We start from the raw sequence: 22,473 nt of genomic DNA, 5'->3' as shown, positions 1-22,473 counted from the left end.
GCGGCGTATAATTTAAAAAGTAACACACAAAACATGCAGTACAATGTAATCTTGCAGATTACATTACTGTATCAAATAGTTTCACATCCCCTTTGTCCCTAGTGGTTTGTCCAGTGCCCTGCATGCAGTTTTATATTATATATACTGTTCTTTCTTCCTGGAAATTGGAGATTGTCCGTAGCAACCAAAAAGTGTCCCTTTACATCAAAAGTGCTTTTAGACCAGCTAGAAAACGGTGATAATAAATAAGAATCACTTGCAGAATTGAGCGATGGTGATTTGCGGGGAAATTCGTCATCAAATACTAAAAGTAATGACAGCGACAATTCTGCAACTGAGCAAATTTCAGTGTTTTTGATTTGATTACATTATTGAATAATTTTTAATATTATAATATTATTATTTGTTATAATTTTTTATAGTTATTCAATATATTATAATTTATGATTTTGTGTTTCAAACTTTATCATACCCGGGATGTCTACTAGACTCTTGTTTGGACAGATTTAAGTTGAGTTTTTTCTAAGGCCGGGTACTCACGACCAAACATGTATGGTGAAAGCGGTCCGTCGGACCGTTTTCACCATACATGTCTGCCAGAGGGCTTCTGTACGATGGTTGTACACACCATCGTACAGAAGTCCGCGCGTAAACAATACGCGGGGCGTGTCTGCGGTGTCGCCGCGTCGATGACGCGGTGTCGCCGCGACAATGACGCGGCGACGTGGGCGGCCCGCCTTTAAAATGCTTCCACGCATGCGTCGAAGTCATTCGACGCATGCGAGGGACGGCGGGCGCCTGGACATGTACGGTAGGTCTGTACTGACGACCGTACATGTCCGAGCGGGCAGAATTCCAGCGGACTGTTTTAAAACAAGTCCAGGAATATTTGTCTGCTGGGAAAAGGCCCGGCGGGCAAATGTTTGCTGGAATTCGGCCCGCTCGCGCCCACACACGACCAAACATGTCTGCTGAAACTGGCCTGCGGGCCAGTTTCAGCAGACATGTTTGCTCGTGAGTATGGGGCCTAAGACTTACTGGCCTACAATATAAAACACCAAGGGCTAGATCCACATAGATCGGCACCGGCGCAGCGTATCTAAGATACGCTACGCCGCCGTAACTTACTTGGCTTTGTTTCAAATCCACAACGAATTTGCGCCGTAAGTTACGGCGGCGTAGTGCTTCTCTGGCGGTGGAATTCAAATTGGCGATTAGGGGGCGTGATTCATTTAAATGAAGCGCGTCCCCGCGCCGAATGAACTGCGCAAGCTCCGTTTCTAAATTTCCCGCCGTGCATTGCGCGAAATGACGTCGCAAGGACGTCATTTTTTAAACTTAGACGTGACTTACGTCCATCCCGATTTACCGACGACTTACGCACGACGGCCATACTTAACATGGCAAATCTAACTATACGCCGCAAAAAAGCAGCTTTAACTATACGCCGGAAAAAGCCGACTAGAGACGACGTAAGAGAATGCGATGGCCGCGCGTATGTTCGTGGATCGTCGGAAATAGCTAATTTGCATACCCGACGCGGAAAACGACGCAAACTCCACCCAGCGGACGCTGAAGTATTGCATCTACGATCCGAAGGCGTACGAAGCCGTACGCCTGTCGGATCAAACCCAGATGCCGTCGTATGTTGGTTTGAGGATTCAAACTAAAGATACGACGTGGGAAATTTGAAAGTACGCCGGCGCATCAGTAGATACGCTGGCGTACTCTCACTGTGGATCTGGCCCCAAATTTCTATTAACACACATGAGCCGCAAATGTATTAAAAATTTCGATAAGATCTGGGGGGCCTGGGTGAAAGCTAGACCAAGAACTCCTTGAGGCCTTCCCACAATGTGTGACAGATTACTGGGCTCAGGTGTAGAATCTTCACGAGAGTGTATCTTTGATGCCTGTGTCTTCTCCCTCCTCTCCCCCCGCTATACTATTCTGACCCCCGCTATCCTCACCTCTTTTTCTCCCTTTTCCCCTTCTTTCCCCCCCCCCCCCCCCGATGCTGCTTCAACTAACTAACCCTATCAATTTTGTTGCCTCCCGAATGTTCTCCCCCACTCGCTTTAACGACTAATTTTAGATGAAACTGTATGATTACTTTGCTAGAGTTCTATATCCTCGTGTATTACACACTATCCTTTATATAAAATAGTGTACTGTGTACTTGATTGTTTTCTTTGAAATTGTGTCTGATAAATAAAAACCTTTCTGTTGAAAAAACAAACAAAGAAAAGTAAATACAAAACATACCTAATAATTATAAGAATCCCCCCCAAAAAAATAAAAATGAACAAATAGTAAGGAAACATAATAGTACTGAGGAGAAAAAAAGGGGGTCAACATCTAACTGGTGTCAATGAAAAAGTTCACATCCCAGTCTTCATTAGTGTCACCTATCAGTGCCGCCTATCAGTGCCCATCAGTGCAGCCTCATCAGTGCCTTCTTATCAGTGACGACCTGTGCCACCTCATCAATGCCCATTAGTGCAGCCTATCAGTGCCCATCAGTGCAGCCTATCGGTGCCTCTCAGTGCAGCCTCATCAGCGCACATCAGTGAAGAAGAAAAATTACCTGTTTGCTAAATTTTATTACAAACTATGAAAAAGTTTTTTGCTTTTTTTCAAAATGTTCTCAAAATGTTTTTTCATTTATTTAGCAAAAAAAAAAAAAACCCTATTTGCGTGAAAAAATTATAAACATTTCATTTTGGTATAGCGGTGTATGACCCGTTGTATCACCATTCAAAGTGCGACAGCGCTAAAAGCGAAACAATAGCCCTGGGCAGGAAGGGGGTAAAAGTGCCCAGTAGGCAAGTGGTTAATGATTTGTTTCATTTGATAATGTTGTACAGAAAAGGAAGTGATGAAAGGACAGAATATTCTATTATCGTTGGCTCTATCTTTTGGAGCTAGCAAAGTGTTCCTATCCATCCTTTTCACTTGTTCAATTGTATTGTCTTTATCAAATTCTGCATACTTTTTTTCAAAAAAATCTTTGTTTCAAAACAAGAGATTGTTCTATGTAATCCATCTCGTTATTGCAGTTCCACCCCATCCTCATGAGCAGCCATTAAGATTGACGACAACTGCTTAATGGAATATAACTATTCCCGGGGGGGGGGGCTAGCCGCGGACCGTGATGGTTGCCTGAGAGAGGAGCTCCGCGCTATCGGGACTCACAGCGGCACAGCACGGCTTTCCTGTCAGGTTTTTCTACACCCTACCTGACGTCTGACACTCGAGGTGACCGGGGGAACATGACGAGGAAGCGCAAGGCGGAGAGGCGGCCGCAAAAACTCACAGAGTTCTTCCCGCTATATCAGCATGGAGGTAGGCAAGATGGCGCCGGCTCGTCATCTACCCCAGCACACGGCGCACATGCTTCTTCTCCTCCAGCCTCCTCCACATCCCTAAGCAAACACAGCGGTTTCTCAGGCAGCCCTCAATCCTGTACTAACACCCCACAGACAGCTAGCCCAGCTAAGGCACGGTTTAGGATGGATGGTCCTGGCTGCAGCCCTGTGGCAGGGCCAGAGGCAGACTCGGGAGATGACACAAGGGAACTACCTGATAGAATAGAGAAGTTTCCCACCACCAAACAGTTATGGACACTGTCTTGAAAGACATGTTGCTCTCTCTGCGTTGCACACTACAAGCTGACATGGTGTCTTGCATGAAAAAATGTCATTCTGATATCCAGGAGGTGGAAACAAGGGTAGACCACATAGAGTCGAAAATGGCGGAATTTGCCACCACTATCAACGACTTAGTGGATGCCCAGGAAGGGGATGAGGATGAATTGGAAAGTATGAAAGCAAAGATGGCAGACATGGAAGATAGAAGCAGGAGGAACAACATGAAAATCAGAGGTGTCCCAGAGTCCGTCCAGCAGTGGGATCTGAGGGCTTATGCTACCACAATGTTCACTGCTATACTCCCTGATCTTAACGCCATGGAGGTCACTATTGATAGGATCCACCACCTCCCCAAACCGTCCTCTCTCCCGGACCAAACGCTGAGAGATGTGATATAAAGGATGCACTTTTTCCATGTCAAAGAGCAGCTCATGACGGCTATGCGCACCAAAGACCGCATTCCTTCCCAGTATCAGCATTTGCAATTCTACACAAATTTGTCGCAATATACGCTAAAAAAGAGGAGGAGCTTAGCCACCATCACTAAAGCTCTGAGGAATATAATTATTCCTATCAGTGGACTTGAAGTATAATTTGGTGCAAATTTGTCCATTCCTAATTAATAATGTCAAATCCAGAAAGTTAACTTCTTCTTACTATAAGTAAAAATGTACTTAATATTTCTATTATTTGAGTTAAGTATGGAAAATAATTAAACATGTTTTATCCCCTTTCCAAATTAATAGGATATCATCTATGTCATTCATAAAACGCCAAATTGTCCCATCTAGTGCCATAGATGAATGTTTCTTAACTCCAGTCCTCAAGTGCTCCCAACAGGTCATGTTTTCAGGATTTCGCTCAGATTACAATGGCTGTGGTAATTACTAAGGCAGTGAAACTGATCAAATCACCTGTGCAAAATGATGGAAAGCCGGAAAACGTGACCTGTTGGGGGTACTTTAGGACTGGAGTTTAGAAACATTGCCATAGATGACCCCAGATTCCCATTTTGCCATGGAAAGGTTTGCTAAAATGGGTGTAATTTTAGCCCCCCATCGCAACACCCCTAATTTGAAGGTAATATTGGTTGTTAAAACAACAAAAATTGTGAGTGGCTGGTTTGATAAATTTGATATCCAGCTGACGTCTAGACAGAAGGATCACTGATTTGAATGACTTTTTCATTGAGCTTTATTGTTTTATGGAATTTCAATTTCATTCATGTATTTCATCAGAGTACTTTATGTTATTGAGAGTGCTGCAATCTGTACAATAATTTGGAGGGGAACAAACAGCTTTCCAGCAGGTAGGCTGGGCAGTGGGCAGAACACTAGACTGAGTCTTTAAAACGGAGTCCAAAAGCCCCCATTGCTTGTGCTTGAGGTAAGATATTGTAAAACACAGAGGAAGTTTCCAAACAGGGTTCAAAGCTGTGAGACAGTAAGTAAATTTGGCCTCTTGGGGGAAAAGATTCAGACTGCGACAATTGGCTGGAGAAGTGGTCTGCAGAGGATTCAATAAACTTGTCAGTATCTTCTGCTACAACAGAGTCATATAAAGGCAAATGGTTAGCAGTTTTAATACATTTTGGAGGCAGGTCTGGGACCAGGACCTAATCTCCTCTATAGCCCAATCTACAGTATATGCAGGTTATAAAGTTTAATCCAGGGATGACCTAAGTGATAAAGTGGAGGAGGTTCTTTTGGGAATTTAAGTGAAGCCATGGCCTGATATGGTCATCTATTTCCATCCCTGGGGTCTTTGAATGAAACCATGGCCTGGTAAGGTCATGTATTTTCATGCCTGTTGAAGTCAATGGAAGCACGTGGTAATGCTCTATTGTTTCAGTTCTATTACATCACTTGCATTGAATTGACCTAATGCTAGCCTCCCCTGGTTTATCTGACCTACCTTTTTATCAGTAGCATCATGCTATTCATTACTTTTATTCATATATTGTTTCAGTTTATTTTGGACATATAACTTTGGTTGTCACTGTTTGTGATGTGCATGGTCAGGTTGCCATGCCGTTTGACTGATTGTTTCCTTAACTGGGAGCTGTGATACACCTGGCGGGCCTCCTCCCACCCCTGCCTCTTATGACACCTAGGGGGTGGATGCGCCATCACTGCACGTCAACGTCACGCACCCCATGCTGGACGGGGGCGCCCTACGGGCACTGTCACGCCCATGCAGGTGGTTTCCACGTTTGTGAGCAACATGGGAGAGATATTGGTGCCGGTTCGCCGGGGCATACAGTTGCCCGGTTGATGGCGTCTCTCCTCTCATTCTGCGGTCTTGGCACTTGAGTCTCTCTGCACACCGGACTCCACGTAGCTTGGGATATCGTTTTTTTTCCCTCCCATTTGTGTTTACATTCACATTAGGTATTATTGCACTCCCAATGACCGTCCCCCTGGTTTTTCAACCACTTCTTTCACTCTCACTTCCACACCACACAGCTTATGGTTAGTTTCAGGGTCACCAGTTTTCACCTTTGCACACTATTTTCTGATTACCAGCACGGGCTTCCTGCCCACTTTCTCACCCTCACTGATATCTCTCAGAGACTTCCTAGATTCACTTCATATTCTCCCTACTCTCGAGTGCCTAGTGGTTCCATGCCTGCCCTGGTTGATGCTTGTGTGGGTCATCCCCGCTGAGTTGTTTGACACAGCTCCCAGTTGGAGCTGCCCTCAGATGGCTTGTGGTGCCCTGCACCATACCATCAATACACAAACCACAGTAAGTAAGCATGCACCTGGTGTGGGGTTTCTTTACCCTACCCTTGTTCATGTTTGTATATCTCAGACTATTCATAGTCCAAACAGCAGAGCAGGGCAGACAGATAGACAGAGAGCTTGGAGCAAGTTTTACACACGCTATATCACAAGCATGAGACTGCAGACTTGGCTGGCTTAAATCAGATTTGGTCTCGACCCAGAGACTGGCCACATCAATGAACTTGCAGGTGGATAGACAGACAGATGCATCATAAAAACCAGGGTGCTGGAATGAGACCAGCAGCTGTCAAAGAACAGCAGCATTTACACGTTCTGACAGAGGAACAGTATAATCGAGAGCAGCATCTTTAACCTGCTCCCTCCTCACCCCACCACCATTGGACTACTGTTTTCTGATAGTCAGTGGCAGCAGCGGTCACAATACTTAAACAGTGTCTGCAACTGATTGGATGCAGCCTCTGTTCAGCTGAGGCCCCGTACACACGACAGAGGAACTCGACGTGCTTGGCACGTCGAGTTCCTTGTCGAGTTTTGGGATGAAGCCGCCGAGGAGCTCGGCGGGCCGGCTTCTCCCATAGAAGAACGAGGACAACGAGAAAATAGAGAACATGTTCTCTATTTTCTCGTCGAGTTCCTCGGCGGCTCCATCGAGCCAAAACTGTACAGACGACAGAGTTTCTCGGCAGAATCCGGGTTTTGACCGAGTTTCTCGGTGAATTCTGCCGAGAAACTCTGTCGTGTGTACGAGGCCTGACAATCTTCTCCCCAGTTCCTTTGCTTTTTTATTTCAAGGCTGTTGGGAGGGATGGGGCTGACAGGGCCAATTACAAAGTAAATTTCCGTGGATTTTTCAGGAACCGGACAAAATTCTTATGCCGCGTACACACCATCACTTTATGTGATGAAAAAAAATGACGTTTTTAAAAACGTCACTTTAATTGACTGTGTGTGGGGGAAAACGTTGTTTTATGTCTTGTAAAAAACGACCAAAAAAAATTGAAGCATGCTTCAATTTTATGTGTCGTTTTTCAAAAGTGCACTTTTTACTTCACAGAAATTGACCGTGTATAGCAAAAAACGTTGTTTTCTAAGACGTTTTTTCATCCACGCATGCCCAGAAGCTACTTATGAAGCGAGCTTCAATGGTAAAACGTGGTGGAACGTAACCTCACTTTGCAAGAACATTGTGAGAAAAACGATGGTGTGTAGGCAACTTCGTCTTTGAAAATTGAAGTTTCAAAAACTTCATTTTTTACTTCACAGAAAGTGTCGTTTTTTTTTCATCACATAAAGTGATGGTGTGTATGCGGCATTACATTGGTCAAGTTCTTAAACAATATCAGAATATTTTCAGTATGACTCAGCTGTGTGTTAGGAAAGCTGATCATGGGAGTGGGGGCATGACCGGACGCAGGTGTGGGAGTGTGGAGTGAAGCAGGCATGTGAGATGGGGCAGTGAGGTGTGAGCTGCTTCCCCCATGTTCTTACCACCCTCAATGTGCCGCTAGAATTTCTTCGCTGACCCCCTGTAATCCCTCTGCAAGAATCGTACATGCCCTGTAAAAATTATTGAAACCCTGCTGAACCCCCCGCGCACAACGCTCGATGCTGGCACACTGATTCCGGAACAATTACACTTGCTTGCCTGTGGGGTTGCGGTGCGGAGGTGTCCCCAGAAATCCCTGGATCTGTGAGCTGGCTGCCTGGGGGAGGAGGTCCCCCACGAGACCCGACTATCCATCGGAGGTCTGGCGGTGGATCCGTCTGCAGCCCGAGCTCAGAGCACCGTGACCGGAGGCTGTGATTGGACGGCGGTGGTCAGCTGATCGGACCACGTGAGCGGCCCAGCGAATCTCGGCGTTTCCCCGCCAGAGGTCGGAGGAAAAAGCTGTGGGGCATCCTGGAGGGTCTCCCCCTGTTCCCCCATGATAACCAGCATAATATTCGCTACGAGGCAGCATAGTACTGTATAGTACAAAGAAGGGTACACAGCGCACAGCCCAAGATCTCGTTATATTGGGGGTATCGGCAGTGGAGTCCAGGCTTAAAGAGAGAAGGAAAGATCCTATGAGCAGTCGCTAGAAGGACGGAGTGAGTAATCCAAAATAGCATTGTCGCTATATGCTTGGAATTGTGCAATATTTTAGTATTGACTGTACTAACCGAGTAAAATTCAAAAGATTGGCACCAAGCACTTTATGGTGGCTATTACTCCTCTATATAAGCCAGGAAAGAGGTAAACAGAACTTTCTCTTTTTATTATTATTCAAGTATTAAGCACCTTTTTCTGCGGACACTTTGAATCCCCCACGAACATTGTGCAATACAGATCATCTATGGTCTATGCTCATATCCAGGCTCTACTTACTCTGTGAAACCGGCCATTCTTATTTACTATTTACTTAATTACATTGATTATTGTTGGTAAACACACCTGCTTATGGTCCATTTGCCCTGTGTACCCTGCTTAATTGGCCCTCCACGTTTTTGCACTTACCATTCAAGGAGACAATCATAGAACTGCAGCCGCTTTGCACTTTCGCCTTTTGGACGGGATTTCCCGAGCTGGTGCCTCTGTTAGCCCCCCCCCCCTTTTTTTTTTTTTTTTCCTTTTTTTTCCCCCGGCCCTTCCATTTTTTGCTAGCCAGACCAATAAAACCAGAGGGAAGGTAATATAGGCATAAGAATGGCGGCGGTAGCGGGAAAGAGAGGGCAGCATAACACTGAGAGTGGGGGGTCTCAAGCAACAAGGGCAAAAGAAAAACAGGCGGCGGCAGCAGTCAAAATGGAGCAGCACCTGCACACCTCCACAGTTTCCCCCGGGAAAGGGGCCCAGAGCCAACAAACACAGGCCAAAACACATGGGGCCGCAACAACGGACAGAAAGAGCCAGGGACATGGGGTCCTGGCCCCAAAATCAACTAACAAAAAAGATACCAGTGGGGAACCCTCAGGGGGGGTGCAAGTGTCTGCAGCTTCCACAGAAACAACTATAGTAGCACAAATGGCAGGTGCATCATCGAGCGAAGAGGAGACATCCTTGAAAGAAATGCTCTTGGCCATCAACGTTTGCAAGGGGTCTTTGGGCATCCTTTCGGCTCAGATGAGTGAAATAAAAGACGAGCTAAGATTAATGGGGCAAGAACTCCAGAGAACGGTGCATAGAGTAACGGAGGTGGAGGAGAGAGTAAGTCAGGTGGAAGATGATATACACCCCCTAAAACAGCAGATGCAAGCAATGAGAGAGCAAATCGACCAGCAGGCATCGAAGCTCGACGACATCGAGAATAGACTGCGCAGGAACAATATTCGGGTGGTAGGCCTCCCGGAGCAGAGCGAGGGTACCCACCCAATACGTTTCCTTGAGGAGTGGTTTAAAGAGACTTTCGGGGAATGTGCTTTTTCACCCCTTTTTGGGATAGAGAGGGCCCATAGAGTTCCATTTAGAGCCTTAAAGGACGGCCATCCCCGACCCTTACTTTTGAAGCTGCTTAACTACAACGACAAGGTGACACTATTACAGAAGGCAAGAGAGAAAGGTGAAATCTATTATAGAGGGTCTCGTATTTCCCTGTACCCAGATTTTTCACCTGAATTAAGCAAGCGAAGAGCGGAGTTTATGCCAGTGAAACGCAACCTTTTAAAAAGTAACATCACTTATGCTCTACTATATCCAGCACGCTTGCAGATAATGACACCGACAGGACCCCAGCTATTTGACTCGCCCAAAAAAGCAGCGCAGTGGTTTGAAGAAAATAAAGTATATATAGAACATAAAGACTGATAAAATGACATAAGCCTAGAGACGATTAAAGAAAAGAGAGATAGAGTAGGGTGGGGGGCGGGAGGGGGGTAAAAACAAATATTTCAAAATGTGAAAATGCACTGAGTGTTGAAAAGTGTAATTTATTTATGGTTTGTATTTTGGAACTGTTTAAAAACAGGGCACTATATTTTTTTATATTTTTCTGATAAATTTGCACAGTACAGTGGGATGGGGACAGGGGGGGGGGCTCACATGGGAGTGTAAATGGGAGAAGATACGGAAGAGGATGTGAGAGAGGGAGGGCAGATAGGGGTCACAAGTAAAGCTCCAGGGGTAGGCCTAGGAAGGCAAGGGAACAGGGGGGGAGGGAGAGCCGGGGAGGGAGGGAGGGGGGGGGATAAGGGGTGGGAGACAGGGAAAGACACAATTATATAAAAAATTGATTCACCCACTTAACAATGTATTAAACAATGCACTTAAGGAACAAGGAAGAGGGAAGGGAGAGATGCACGTTTGGGAAAGGGAAAAAAAAAGGCACACTTAAATTAGGTAAATTTTTTGGGATATATCTCTTTCCTTTTTTCTTCTTGGCGGAGGAGGGGGGGTGGGGGCCAGCCCAGAGGGGGAAGTCGGGGAGGCACACCTCCTGGCCCCCCCTCCCCGCCCCCCCCCGGTATTATGGAGGGGTCACTGATTTGCTTAATGGGAACCGGCCTTGTGGGGTTACCTCAATTGGAGGGGTCTCCCTCCTTTCCAAGTTTATTAAGGGTTGCATGTCTGGTCATACACCTTTCCCCTATAGACGACTCGAGGAAATATTATGTCTGTGTTTATAAACCTATGGTGGAGTAATGAGACCAAAAAAACTTAAAATTGCTTCCTGGAATGTGAGGGGGATGGGCGACCCGATTAAGAAAGCTGCAGTTTTCTCTATGCTCGAAGGGCATGGAGCAGAGTTAATTTGCCTGCAGGAGACACACCTAACAAAGGAAACAAAATTAAAACTAGTAAATAGAAAATACCAACATCAGTATCATTCAGTTCACTCCTCTTATTCAAGGGGGGTGAGCATAGTGGTCAAGAAGGGGGTGTCTTTTGCATGCAAGGAGCTCAAGATAGATGAAGCGGGACGTTATATATTTTTGCATTGCCAAATAGAGAATGCGCCATATGTATTGGCGAATATATACATCCCCCCACCCTTTAAAATGGAGGTCTTGTATAAACTAGTGGAATTTGTAATAAATAAGGACAATACTCCGATAATAGTAGTAGGGGATTTCAACGTCACACTAAATAGGACAAAAGATAGGTTTCCACCAGGGGGGCAGGGAGATAGCAGGGGGGAGAGACTCTTTAACCAATTCCTGGAGGAAGTCGGGTGGTGCGATATGTGGAGAACAAAACATCCAGAGGCACGACAATATTCCTGTCTCTCAAGCTCATATTCTACTCTGTCCAGGATAGATATGGCCCTAGGTAATGGGGCAAGTGTACAACTGGTTGATGAGATAGCATACTACCCTAGAGGGGTGTCGGACCACTCTCCATTGGTGTTGTCTCTGATTATAGGCAGGAAGCACCCCGCAGGTAACTGGAAAATAAGACCGTTTTGGCTGGAACTCATGGGGGACCCAGAGGAAGTGGAAATAAAGTTAAGAGAATTTATAAATTTTAATTCGGGGACAGCACCGGTGGAGGTGGTCTGGGACGCTATGAAGGCCTTCCTCAGAGGGCTTCTGATTGAACAGGTAGCCAAGATAAAGAAAAATTACAGGGACTGGGAAGTATAAATTAGGAAAGAAGTCCTGGAAGCAGAAAAACAGTTCGTAGAGGACCCTTCTCCGCTTAAACAAAAAAGCTGGCTCGAGAAGCAGCAGGAGTATAGAATGGCAATAAACAGGAGGGTGGAGAACGCCTATTCCAAAACCAAAGTTCATTTGCAGAAGGGGAATGTGTAGGTCATACACTGGCACTCTTAGCCAGAACCAACTCGGCGCCCTCAAATGTACCCGCAATCAGGACAGCTGGGGAGGAAATATCCTCGCAGACGCCCGAGATTCTAGATACATTTGAGGTATTCTACCAGGAATTATATAAAACAAAAAGAAGGGGTGAGATAACAGGCATAAATGAGTTCCTAAGGGAAATGGAAACACCAATGTTACAAGAGGAAGATAGAAGTAATATAGAATCCCCCATAACCCTTGAGGAGATGCAACAGGCCCTGGGAGGGATGACAAACCAGAAGTCCCCCGGACCGGACGGACTACTGGCAGAAATTTACAAAAAGTACAGCAAGGTGTTGCTCCCAGAGCTTCTTAAGGTGTTAAATGGGGCCCTAGAAAGGGGTAGAATGCCTGCATCAATGTCAGAAGCTATTATAATAGTACTACAGAAGGAAGGAAAAGATTTGTTGGACACAGCTTCTTACAGACCAATATCCTTATTATGTTCCAATGTTAAGCTACGGGCTAGGATACTTGCAGCCAGGGTAAATAGGTATATACAGCAACTTATCCACCCAGACCAATCTGGCTTTATACCAAACAGATCAACCAGTGTCAATATTAGAAGACTCTACCTGAACCTTCAAACACCAACTGCGAATGAGGGAGATGAAGCCATATTAACCCTAGACGACACCAAGGCATTTGATAGCCTTGAGTGGGACTACCTTTGGCACATCCTGGGAAAGTTCGGATTCGGTCCCACCTTCACTGGATGGATAAAAATGTTATATAATGCCCCAACTGCAAAAATTTAAATAAATAATGAATACTCGAGAGTGTTTAAGTTAGAGAGGGGGACGAGACAGGGGTGCCCCCTGTCTCCTCTCCTCTTCGCGTTGGCAATTGAGCCGCTGGCAATCGCGATTAGAAGAAATCAGGATATACTGGGCTTCCAAAGAAACTCAGGAGAGGAAAAAACTGCATTATACGCTGATGACATCCTTCTTTTCCTGGGGGACTGCACTAAGTCCCTAAACTCGGCATTAGAAACAGTGGAGGCATTCGGGCTAATGTCGGGACTAGTGATCAATTGGAAAAAGTCTGCACTTTTGCCAATAAAACCAGCAGGGAACAGGACAATTGAAAATAGTTGATAAAATGGAATACTTAGGTGTAGTTGTAACGCGGGACCCAGAACAGTATATCGCTAATAACTTGGAACCTCTCTTGAAAAAATTTAAACAGAAAGCGGAGATCTGGGGAAGACTCCCACTTTCGATAGCCGGTAGAAGCAACCTTATAAAAATGATCTGGATGCCACAACTACTGTACATGCTCCATAATTCACCTGTGTGGATAGGAAAGGCCTGGTTTAAAAAAATTTAGACCCTTTTCAGGGAACTGATCTGGAAGAGGGGGTTAGCTAGGATCAGCCTCCAAACGTTACAGGCCCCAATAAAAAAGGGGGACTGGCGGTCCCCCACCCCCACAGCTACTTTTTAGCGGCTCAATTACAACACCTGGGGGGGTGTGGAATAGAGGGAGGAGGGAGCGCCAGCAGGAGGATGATGCTAATGGGGTCCCCCCACAGGTCATTGATAGAAACACTAGAGGCGGACTCCTTTCCAGTTATGAACCCTACATTGGGATTGATCAAAAAAACTAGGCAGGCAGGCAAGATAGCACTGGGGTACAAGGGGTTAACAGAGTATTCCCCACTCTGGGATAATAAAAATCTACAGGAGATTATAAAAATGGGAAAGTTGAAAGAGTGGGAAAGGTTGGGCATAACCAGAGTAGATCAATTATATTTAGATGAGACGTTGAAATCATTTGCTGCATTAAAAGAAGAATATGGCATACCAAATTCCTTATTTTATACATACTTACAGGTCAGACATGCCCTCCAGGCGCAATTTAAGCAGGGTCGGATAAGGGGGCAAAAAATCCCCCAGCTTCAACGTTTAGTAAAAGATGAGGGCCCCAAGGGAACCATTTCAGACCTCTATGCAAAAGTCAGTGTGGGGTTCCTCGAGGGAGGAAGATTGGAAAAAAACAAACAGAGGTGGGAGGAGGATGTAGGCCAAATTACAACAGCACAATGGGAGCAGATCCTAGCGGCAGGGAACTTGGTGTCTCTTGCACCGTCGCAGAAAATCTCTCACCTTTTCTTGTTTTATAGAGACTATTACACGCCAAAGAGACTGTACGAGTTCGGTAGGAAAGAAGACGACAAATGCCCCAGATGCCAAAAGACAGGGGACTTAATACACATGCTTTGGAGGTGCCCAAAATTGCACAAGTACTGGGGTAGAGTGATAGAGATCATAAACACTACTTTTGGGATAAACTTGGAATTGGAGGCACTGGTCTGTCTGCTAGGTTGTATAGAGGAGAGACCTGAGTCAAAAGGCAGAAGGGTAGCAGCTATAAGATGTCTGTTCCAAGCCAGAAAGCTGATCGCACAAAAATGGCAGTCAGAGAAAGCGCCAACGTCAACTGAATGGGAAAACGTGATTAATGCTACAGTATGGAAAGAAAAAGTAACCCTAACCAGACAAGGCAACTTTAACAAATTTAAAACAATGTGGGAGCCCTGGTTGAGAAGAATGGGATGTCCACCATAAGGGAGTTGGGGAAATAAGAGAGGCCACCGGGGTGGACCAGGGGTGGTAAAAAGAAAATAACGAGGTAAAAGAGTTCGGGTTAGGAACGTGTATTCGCTACATGTCAAAAAGTGCTAAGAGTAAAACAGAATCTAAGACGGCCAAGGTGGGTATAGAGAAATATGCAAACAAGTAGTGGGGTGGGAAGGGGGAAAAGTAAAAGGAATAATACAAATTGTAAACATAGAAATGCACTTTATTAGGATACATGAAATGTAAAACGATTTTTAATGTTTACCTTTTGTTTTGTATGGAAGAAAACGAATAAAGATTACTTGAATTAAAAAAAAGAATATGTTCAGTACAAAAGCTACCTATTTTAATAAAATTGCTTATATATATATATATTTACAGATTTTTCGGTCAGCATCCAACAATTAGTGATGATTTACCTAATCGCATTATCTCAGGCAAAGTCCTGATGAAAACTAATGTGGCACATTTCACCGAGACAGATGCCTTTTTTGAAGATGGAACAATAGAAAAAGACATTGATGTGGTCTTTTTTGCCACAGGATATAATTTTTCATTCCCCTTTATTGACGAATCTGTTATAAAGGTTGAACATAACGAAGTACCTCTGTATAAAATGGTGTTTCCTGCAAATCTGGAAAAGCCAACAATGGCTTTCATTGGTTACATCCAACCAGTTGGGGCTATAATGCCGGTTTCTGAGATTCAGGCTCGCTGGGCAACAAGAGTCTTCCAAGGTAAAGAGTAATGCAATTATACATCTATTCATCAATTTTTTAATATTCTGTGATTAAAGTTTCAGGTAGATATAAAATAAAATGAAATTAAATTAAGGCAGATTATATATATATATATATATATATATATATATATATATATATATACACACACACACCAAATATTTTTACACATATTTTTACAAATACAAGCTGTGTAAATGCTCACATTTGATTTGGTATAACATATTGCAGGTGAAAGACGACTTTAAGAAAATATCTCATGTAAATGCAGTTGCTGCAATACAACAAAAATTCTTGCTAGTTGTCTGTGTTTGTAACAGACTGAGTAAGAGTGGGGCTTTACACCTTATGCACACTAGGGTAGCACATAAAATCACACTAATGCTGGAGTCACACCTATGCAGTTTTAGTGCCTTTTGCATTTTGCAAATTTGCACTACAGTCTATTTAACACGGTTTCCTATGGAACGCGTTCTGTAGTGCAAATCTGCAAAATGCAAAAAGCACTAAAAATACATAGGTGTGAATCCAGCCTAAATCTGGTGATTTTTCTTTCATTCACTGAAGAAATGCACATTTCATCTAATGTTTGTGTTGCCATTCATTGTTAATGGCATCCAAAATGTGGCATGCAAGAAGTGTGTTCTTGTGCATGGTGACAAATACTCAAAGTCAGAAGCTCAGAAAGCGGCGTCAGCTTCTTTGCTGTGTTTGTTGTGTGTAGGGCAACCCATTGAAATTCATGGGCTGTCCTCTGTGTGAATCATGAAAACATGCAAAAAATGTGCTAGTGTAAATGGGGTATTAAGGTTATATATATATATACAGGGCCATCTTTTCCATTGGGCATGCTGGGCAGTTGCCCGGGGGCCCTGCTTGCCTGGGGGGCCCCCATCGGCTGCCCAGCAACTGCAGTAAAAAATTGTGGAGAGTGACGGGTTATAACTGCCCATGCCCAGTTTGCGGAAATCACAGAGAAGATCCGGTCCTCCACGAGTGCGGGGGGTTGCTGATGTAAGGGGGGAGTGAATGCAAAAATGTAAGGGGGCACTTATATAAAGGTTCCCCCTCCTATATTAGTGACCCCCCTTACCTTAGTGTATTTATTCATTCACCAGTATTTATTTATTCACCAGAGTGCCCCCCACATCAGAGTTCCCCTTTACATCAGAGTCTGCAGGATTCCCCCTTACAATGCAACTCAGTCTGCGGACCCTGATGTAAGTGGGAAAGAGAAAGCAGTGGACTCTGATATAAGGTGGTCTCTGGTCACCAGAGCCCCCCTCCACATCAGAGTTCCCTCCTTAGATCATGATCTGCAGCGTTCCCCTTTACATAAGAGTTCCCTTTCACTGTAAGGGGTAACCTGACCTTCATGTCAATGAAGACATTTTTTTTTTTACTTTTGTTTAACTTAAACACATTGCTAATAGCACTAGCTACTGTATATGTTTATAGTTTAAATACTGACATTTGCATTGTTCGGCACTGAAAACTGTAGTTTTAGGTACTTTTTTTGCACTGGCATTAAAAAATGTGGTTCTGCCAGTAAATGTTATGATTTTTGTCAGTAAATTCTCGTGCGTGATTGTGTAGACAGGGCCCCAGTGCACTGTATTGCCCGGGGGCCTATAATGCTCTTAAGATGACACTGTATATATATATTGTATATATAGATGTATACAGTACTAAACACTATATTGACAAATGTATTGGTACACCCGCCTTTATATGCACATGAAATTTAATGGCATCCCAGTCTTAGTCCATAGGGCTCAATATTCAGTTGGCCAACCCTTTGCCGTAATAACAGCTTCAACTCTTCTGGGAAGACTGTCCACAAGGTTTAGGAGTGTGTCCATGGGAATATTTTGCCATTTAACCATTCTTCCTGAATCTCATTTGTGAGGTCAGGCACTGATGTTGGACAAGAAGGCCTGGCTCACAGTCTCCGCTCAAATTCATCCCAAAGGTGTTCTATTGGGTTGAGGTGCAGTCCAGTCATGTTCCTCCACCCCAAACTCGTTCATCCGTGTCTTTATGGACTCTGCTTTGTGCACTGGTGTGCATTCATTTTGGAACAGGAAGGGGCCACCCCCAAATTGTTCCCACAAAGTTGGGAGCCTGAAATTAGCAAAATTGGTGAGTGAACTCTTATGGACTTTATAGGCACCGAAGTACACAAATGTCTTAAAAAAATATACATTTTATTACAGTTATTATTAAAATACAAAGTGCAAATTAAAATTCTCACCATAATATACTACCCAGATAGTAAGTAATATAAACATCAACACAGCCACTAATAGGGTCCCATCATAACCAAATCAGTGCACCAATGAGTTGTAGCCATCAATGTCTGGGCGGGCCTGGTGTGGGTTGATGTGTGAAAGAGGAAGCTCTACATGTTACGCGCAATTGCTCTTCTTCAGGAGATAAGGGTGAGTATAAAGGTAGATTATCGCACTGTAGAACTAGTATGATGGCTTAAAAGTAGTCAGATGAGCAAGGAGTGTGTCTGGATATTAAATAGCCATAATAGGTAATAGAAGAAAAAAAGGGGGGGGAAGCTGCGTCAAAATAAACAAAGGATTAAATACAGTATATGGTAATGGAAGAGCAAGTTAATAGTCCATATGAAGAACCAGTCCTCCTTTAAATGGCACTACAGTGACTCCACATAAAGAAAAAAGTGCCCAACCACCGTAACATAGACCTGTTATAACTCAGCCACGGCCTTTAGCTTGCAGGTCTATGTTACGGTGGTTGGGCACTTTTTTCTTTATGTGGAGTCACTGTAGTGCCATTTAAAGGAGGACTGGTTCTTCATATGGACTTTTAACATGCTCAATCTTCCATTACCATATACTGTATTTAATTTCATTTATTTTGGCGCAGCTTCCCCCCCCCTTTTTTTCAATCGATTTATGTGTGTATCCCACATTGAGCTTCTGCCTTTTTTGTTGCTTACTAGTTTAGCGCAGTTTCTTTTTTAATAGATAATAGAAGGGGTGCAATGCAAAGCATCAGATGCAGTGGTGTAAAGCAAGCCTCCACTGGACTCTAGAGCAGTGAAGACATGTTTTCTGGAGTGACGAATCACACTTCTCTGTCTGGAAATCCAATGGACATGTCAGGGTTTGGCGGTTAGAATGTGCTGACCTCATCATACTTGGGTGGATTCTCAAACGCGGGTATCTTAAGGTTAATGCAGGTGGCATTGGATATAGTATAGGCGAGTACCATAGTGCGCACCTATGTTCAGGGGTGTTGGGTTAATATGCTTTACATAGTATTCCCTAGTCGCTGAACCATATGCTCAATACATCAGGGTCCAAGCCAGCAACCACCCAGGTTACAGGCATCCATAGCAGTGTGTCTGATAGAAGCAGTAGCTTCCCCGCCATTCATCCACCTGTGTGGAGTTGAATCAAAGTTGGGATGTGGCACCATTTTAACTATGCTCACATCCACAGTACTACCCCGTGAGGATGCAAATACATTCTAGGAAGCATAAAATTGTCCAAAATGTCTTGGGAGGCTGATGCCTTAAGAGTTCCTTTCACTGGAACTAAGGGGCCAGGCCCAACACCTGAAAGACAACCCCACACCATAATCCCCCCTCCACCAAACTTTACATTTATCACAATGCAGTTAGGCAAGTACCATTCTCCTGGAAACCGCCAAACCCTGACACGTCCATTGGATTTCCAGACAGAGAAGTGTGATTCGTCACTCCAGAGAACACGTCTTCACTGCTCTAGAGTCCAGTGGAGGCGTGCTTTACACCACCGCATCTGATGCTTTGCATTGCACTTGGTGATTTAAAGCTTGGATGCAGCTGATTGGCCATAGAAACCCATTCCATGAAGCTCTCTAAGCACTGTTGTTGTGCTAATCTGTAGCTATTGACTCTTCAGACAGTTGGAGACTTCTGCGTACTGTGAGCTTCAGAATGTGCTGACCCCGCGCTATAATTTAATGTGGCCTACCACTTTGAGGCTTAGTTGCTATTGTTCCCAGTTGCTTCCACTTTGTTATAATACCACTAATAGTTGACCATGAAATATTTAGTAGGAAGGAAATTTTGTGGATGGGCGGTACTATGCTTGAATTCACTGAGCTCCTGAGAGCGAACCCATTTTTTCACAAATATTTGTAGAAACAGTCTGCATGCCTAGGTCCTTGATTGTTTACACATGTGGCCATGGAGGTGAGTGGAACACCTGCATCCAATGATTTGGAGGGGTGTCCTAATACTTTTGGCAAATATTATGATTAACTATGTCTGCACTTTTCTTAGGTCTAGCCAAGCTTCCGTCCATGGGTGAAATGAAGGAAGAGATCAACAAGAGAAAGGAAGACTTGCAGAACAGGTTAGACAATCTCTTTAAACAGAGCTTGTCAAAGATTTTTTGAAATTTGGATCTCCACCCTAATGCCGCGTACACACCATCACTTTATGTGATGAAAAAAAACGACACTTTCTGTGAACTAAAAAAATACGTTTTTGAAACTTAAATTTTCAAAGACGAAGTTGCCTACACACCATCGTTTTCTCACAATGATCTTGCAAAGTGAGGTTACGTTCCACCACGTTTTACCATTGAAGCTTGCTTCATAAGTAGCTTCTGGGCATGCGTGGATGAAAAAACGTCTTAGAAAACGACGTTTTTTGCTACACACGGTCAATTTCTGTGAAGTAAAAAGTGCACTTTTGAAAAACGACACATAAAATTGAAGCATGCTTCAATTTTTTTTGGTCGTTTTTTACAAGACATAAAACAACGTTTTCCCCCACACACAGTCAATTAAAGTGACGTTTTTAAAAACGTCATTTTTTTTCATCACATAAAGTGATGGTGTGTACGGGGCATTAGGCCTATTGCTTATGAGACACCTATAATTGCTTGTGTGCTTTTGTGATCAGCTCACTGATTTCCTCAGAGGTCTACATTAACATCTAAATACAATTTTAGGCATTCTTTGCATTATGAATTTCATTTTGTAAGATACTTTCTCTATTAGAACATTGAAAGTACACCAGGTGCTTGTAATAAACCAGACCCTCCCATTCGTGAATCTGTGTTGCAAGGACAATCCTTGTAAATTACATATGTAGCACTACCCCCGAAGGAGCTGCTGGTTTGTTTTGGGTGGCATGTTACCTCGTGGCTCCTCCGCCTTCTAAGGGTGTATGGTGAAAAATAGTAGTAACGGAATGTCCACGACAGGTGTCTTTTTCTGTGCTCTTTATTACCCAGCCGGGTAAAAACAATAAAACTTGTGGTGAGAGAAGAGTTGGAGTAAAAGGAGAAATAGCAGATTCAGGCATACAATAGGAAAACAGTCTTGCTTCCAACAACACTTAGTTTTCTTCACCACTCCAGGCGGAGTGGGTATAGTGTACCTGGACAGGCCTCTCTCACTGACCTGGCAGCCAGAGTATCACTCAGGAACTTAGGGAGAAGTCTCTGCCACAGACCCTCCTGGAACGAACTTAGGGAAAAGTCTCTGCCACAGACCCCCCCCTTATAATTGTAAAAGCGGAGATAATCCTCCTTGAAAGATTTTGCGCCTGGATCTCCTTCAGGTAGTTTGCAGGTTACCGACTGATAGGTGACCATCCTCTCAGTGCCCGGTTACCTTGATCCCCAGTGGTTTGTCGAGACCCTATTGGATCGCCAGCCTCTCTTGGCTCTCCTCAGATGGACTCCCCACCGAACTGCTTCCTCGCTTGGGATCTTTTCTGTATTGGGGACCCAGTCACCAACGTGGTCCCAAAACCAGGAACACCGTGTGGCACGCGCACCCCGGCCTGGAAGTCCATTTCGCCGGGGTGCCGTGATGCAGTCACCCTAAAGGTGGGTGCCGCACTCCAAGGACAAGAAGAAGACCCAGACTAATGGCGTCTGTCCCATAAATACCCTCCCCAGCATGCACAGCGAGGAGAAACCCTCCTGATAGGCTGCTGGGGAAAAGCACCCAAACCTCGACTCCACTGCTGCCACCCATCGTCCTGGGGTGGGAACAGCACCCCAGTAACAATGGAATGAGCCCACAGCACAGCCAAGCTGAGACAGAGACCCAATTTGAACAGATTAACTGGATCAGAGCTAATTAACTCTAAATTTACAAAGCACTGGTACTTGGAACCAGGCGCTACACATACATTACTTAGAGATAATTGGCCTTTTCTCAACAAATGTGAAGTTGCACTTGCATCTACTTAGTGTATCTAGGTAAATTATACTGTGTCTTTTTTCAGATTAAATTGGGCTTTCATTTGTTTTTTAAATGGTAATGGATATTCTCTTTTTTTTACTATCAATCTCAAAAATAGTTGTATATTTCTGCACTTTACGTTATCTTTTTAGCCAGCTAGCAGGTTTTTACACAAATGGAAGTGTGCAAATACTACAGTGTTTGAGATAGCAGTGAAGTGGCAGCTTTTCAAGAAATTGGCCACTTTCTTCTTCAAGCAGGTATGATGTACCTACGAATGACCCTGTACTGACAGAATCACTTTAGATAGAGAGAGCTCCATAAGCAACTGCACGATCAACATTGCGGCCTGCATTTTATGAATGGTTTGTATAATGCAGGCCATGGTGCGGGATAACGCTCTTGGACACAGAAGAGATCAGATTGCGCTTTGCTATAAACAAACCCCTTAGGCCTCGTACACATGTCCGAGAATCTCGTCAGGAAAAACCCCTTCGTTTTCCCTGACGAGATTCTTGGCAAAAAACTCTTGCCGCCGGAGTGTACTGACTTTCATTTAAAAAGAACCGCGGTTCTCTTCAAAGGAAAGAACGCAGTGATGTCATCGCGTATGGCGAGCATGCGCTCGTCACATTCGATGCCGTCACCGCCATCTTTCTTCACCCTACCTATGCTGTGGAAGCTACCGCGCATGCGTCAAAGTCATTTCGAGCACGCGCAGGTTTCCATGGCGACAGGTAAGTATACACACTCT

At 44.3% G+C, this 22,473-nt stretch overlaps 1 protein-coding gene across 2 annotated transcripts in view; it reads left to right on the top strand.

Moving 5' to 3' along the window:
* The window catches only part of LOC120945769 (flavin-containing monooxygenase 5-like), a 74,248-nt gene that overhangs the window by 50,582 nt on the left and 1,193 nt on the right, over window positions 1-22,473 (top strand). The window contains exons 7-8 of one of the 2 annotated variants that reach the window (XM_040360151.1): window positions 15,136-15,491; window positions 19,798-19,870. In XM_040360151.1, coding sequence (XP_040216085.1) covers window positions 15,136-15,491; window positions 19,798-19,870 — 429 coding nt within the window. The remainder of the gene's footprint in view (window positions 1-15,135; window positions 15,492-19,797; window positions 19,871-22,473) is intronic. The other variant, XM_040360152.1, reaches the window with a different exon arrangement.

The sequence above is a fragment of the Rana temporaria genome, chromosome 7, assembly GCF_905171775.1.
Source record: "Rana temporaria chromosome 7, aRanTem1.1, whole genome shotgun sequence".
Taxonomy (NCBI): domain Eukaryota; kingdom Metazoa; phylum Chordata; class Amphibia; order Anura; family Ranidae; genus Rana; species Rana temporaria.
The sequence above is the reverse complement of the archived record's forward strand: the minus strand, read 5'-3'. Positions and strand labels throughout refer to the sequence as shown.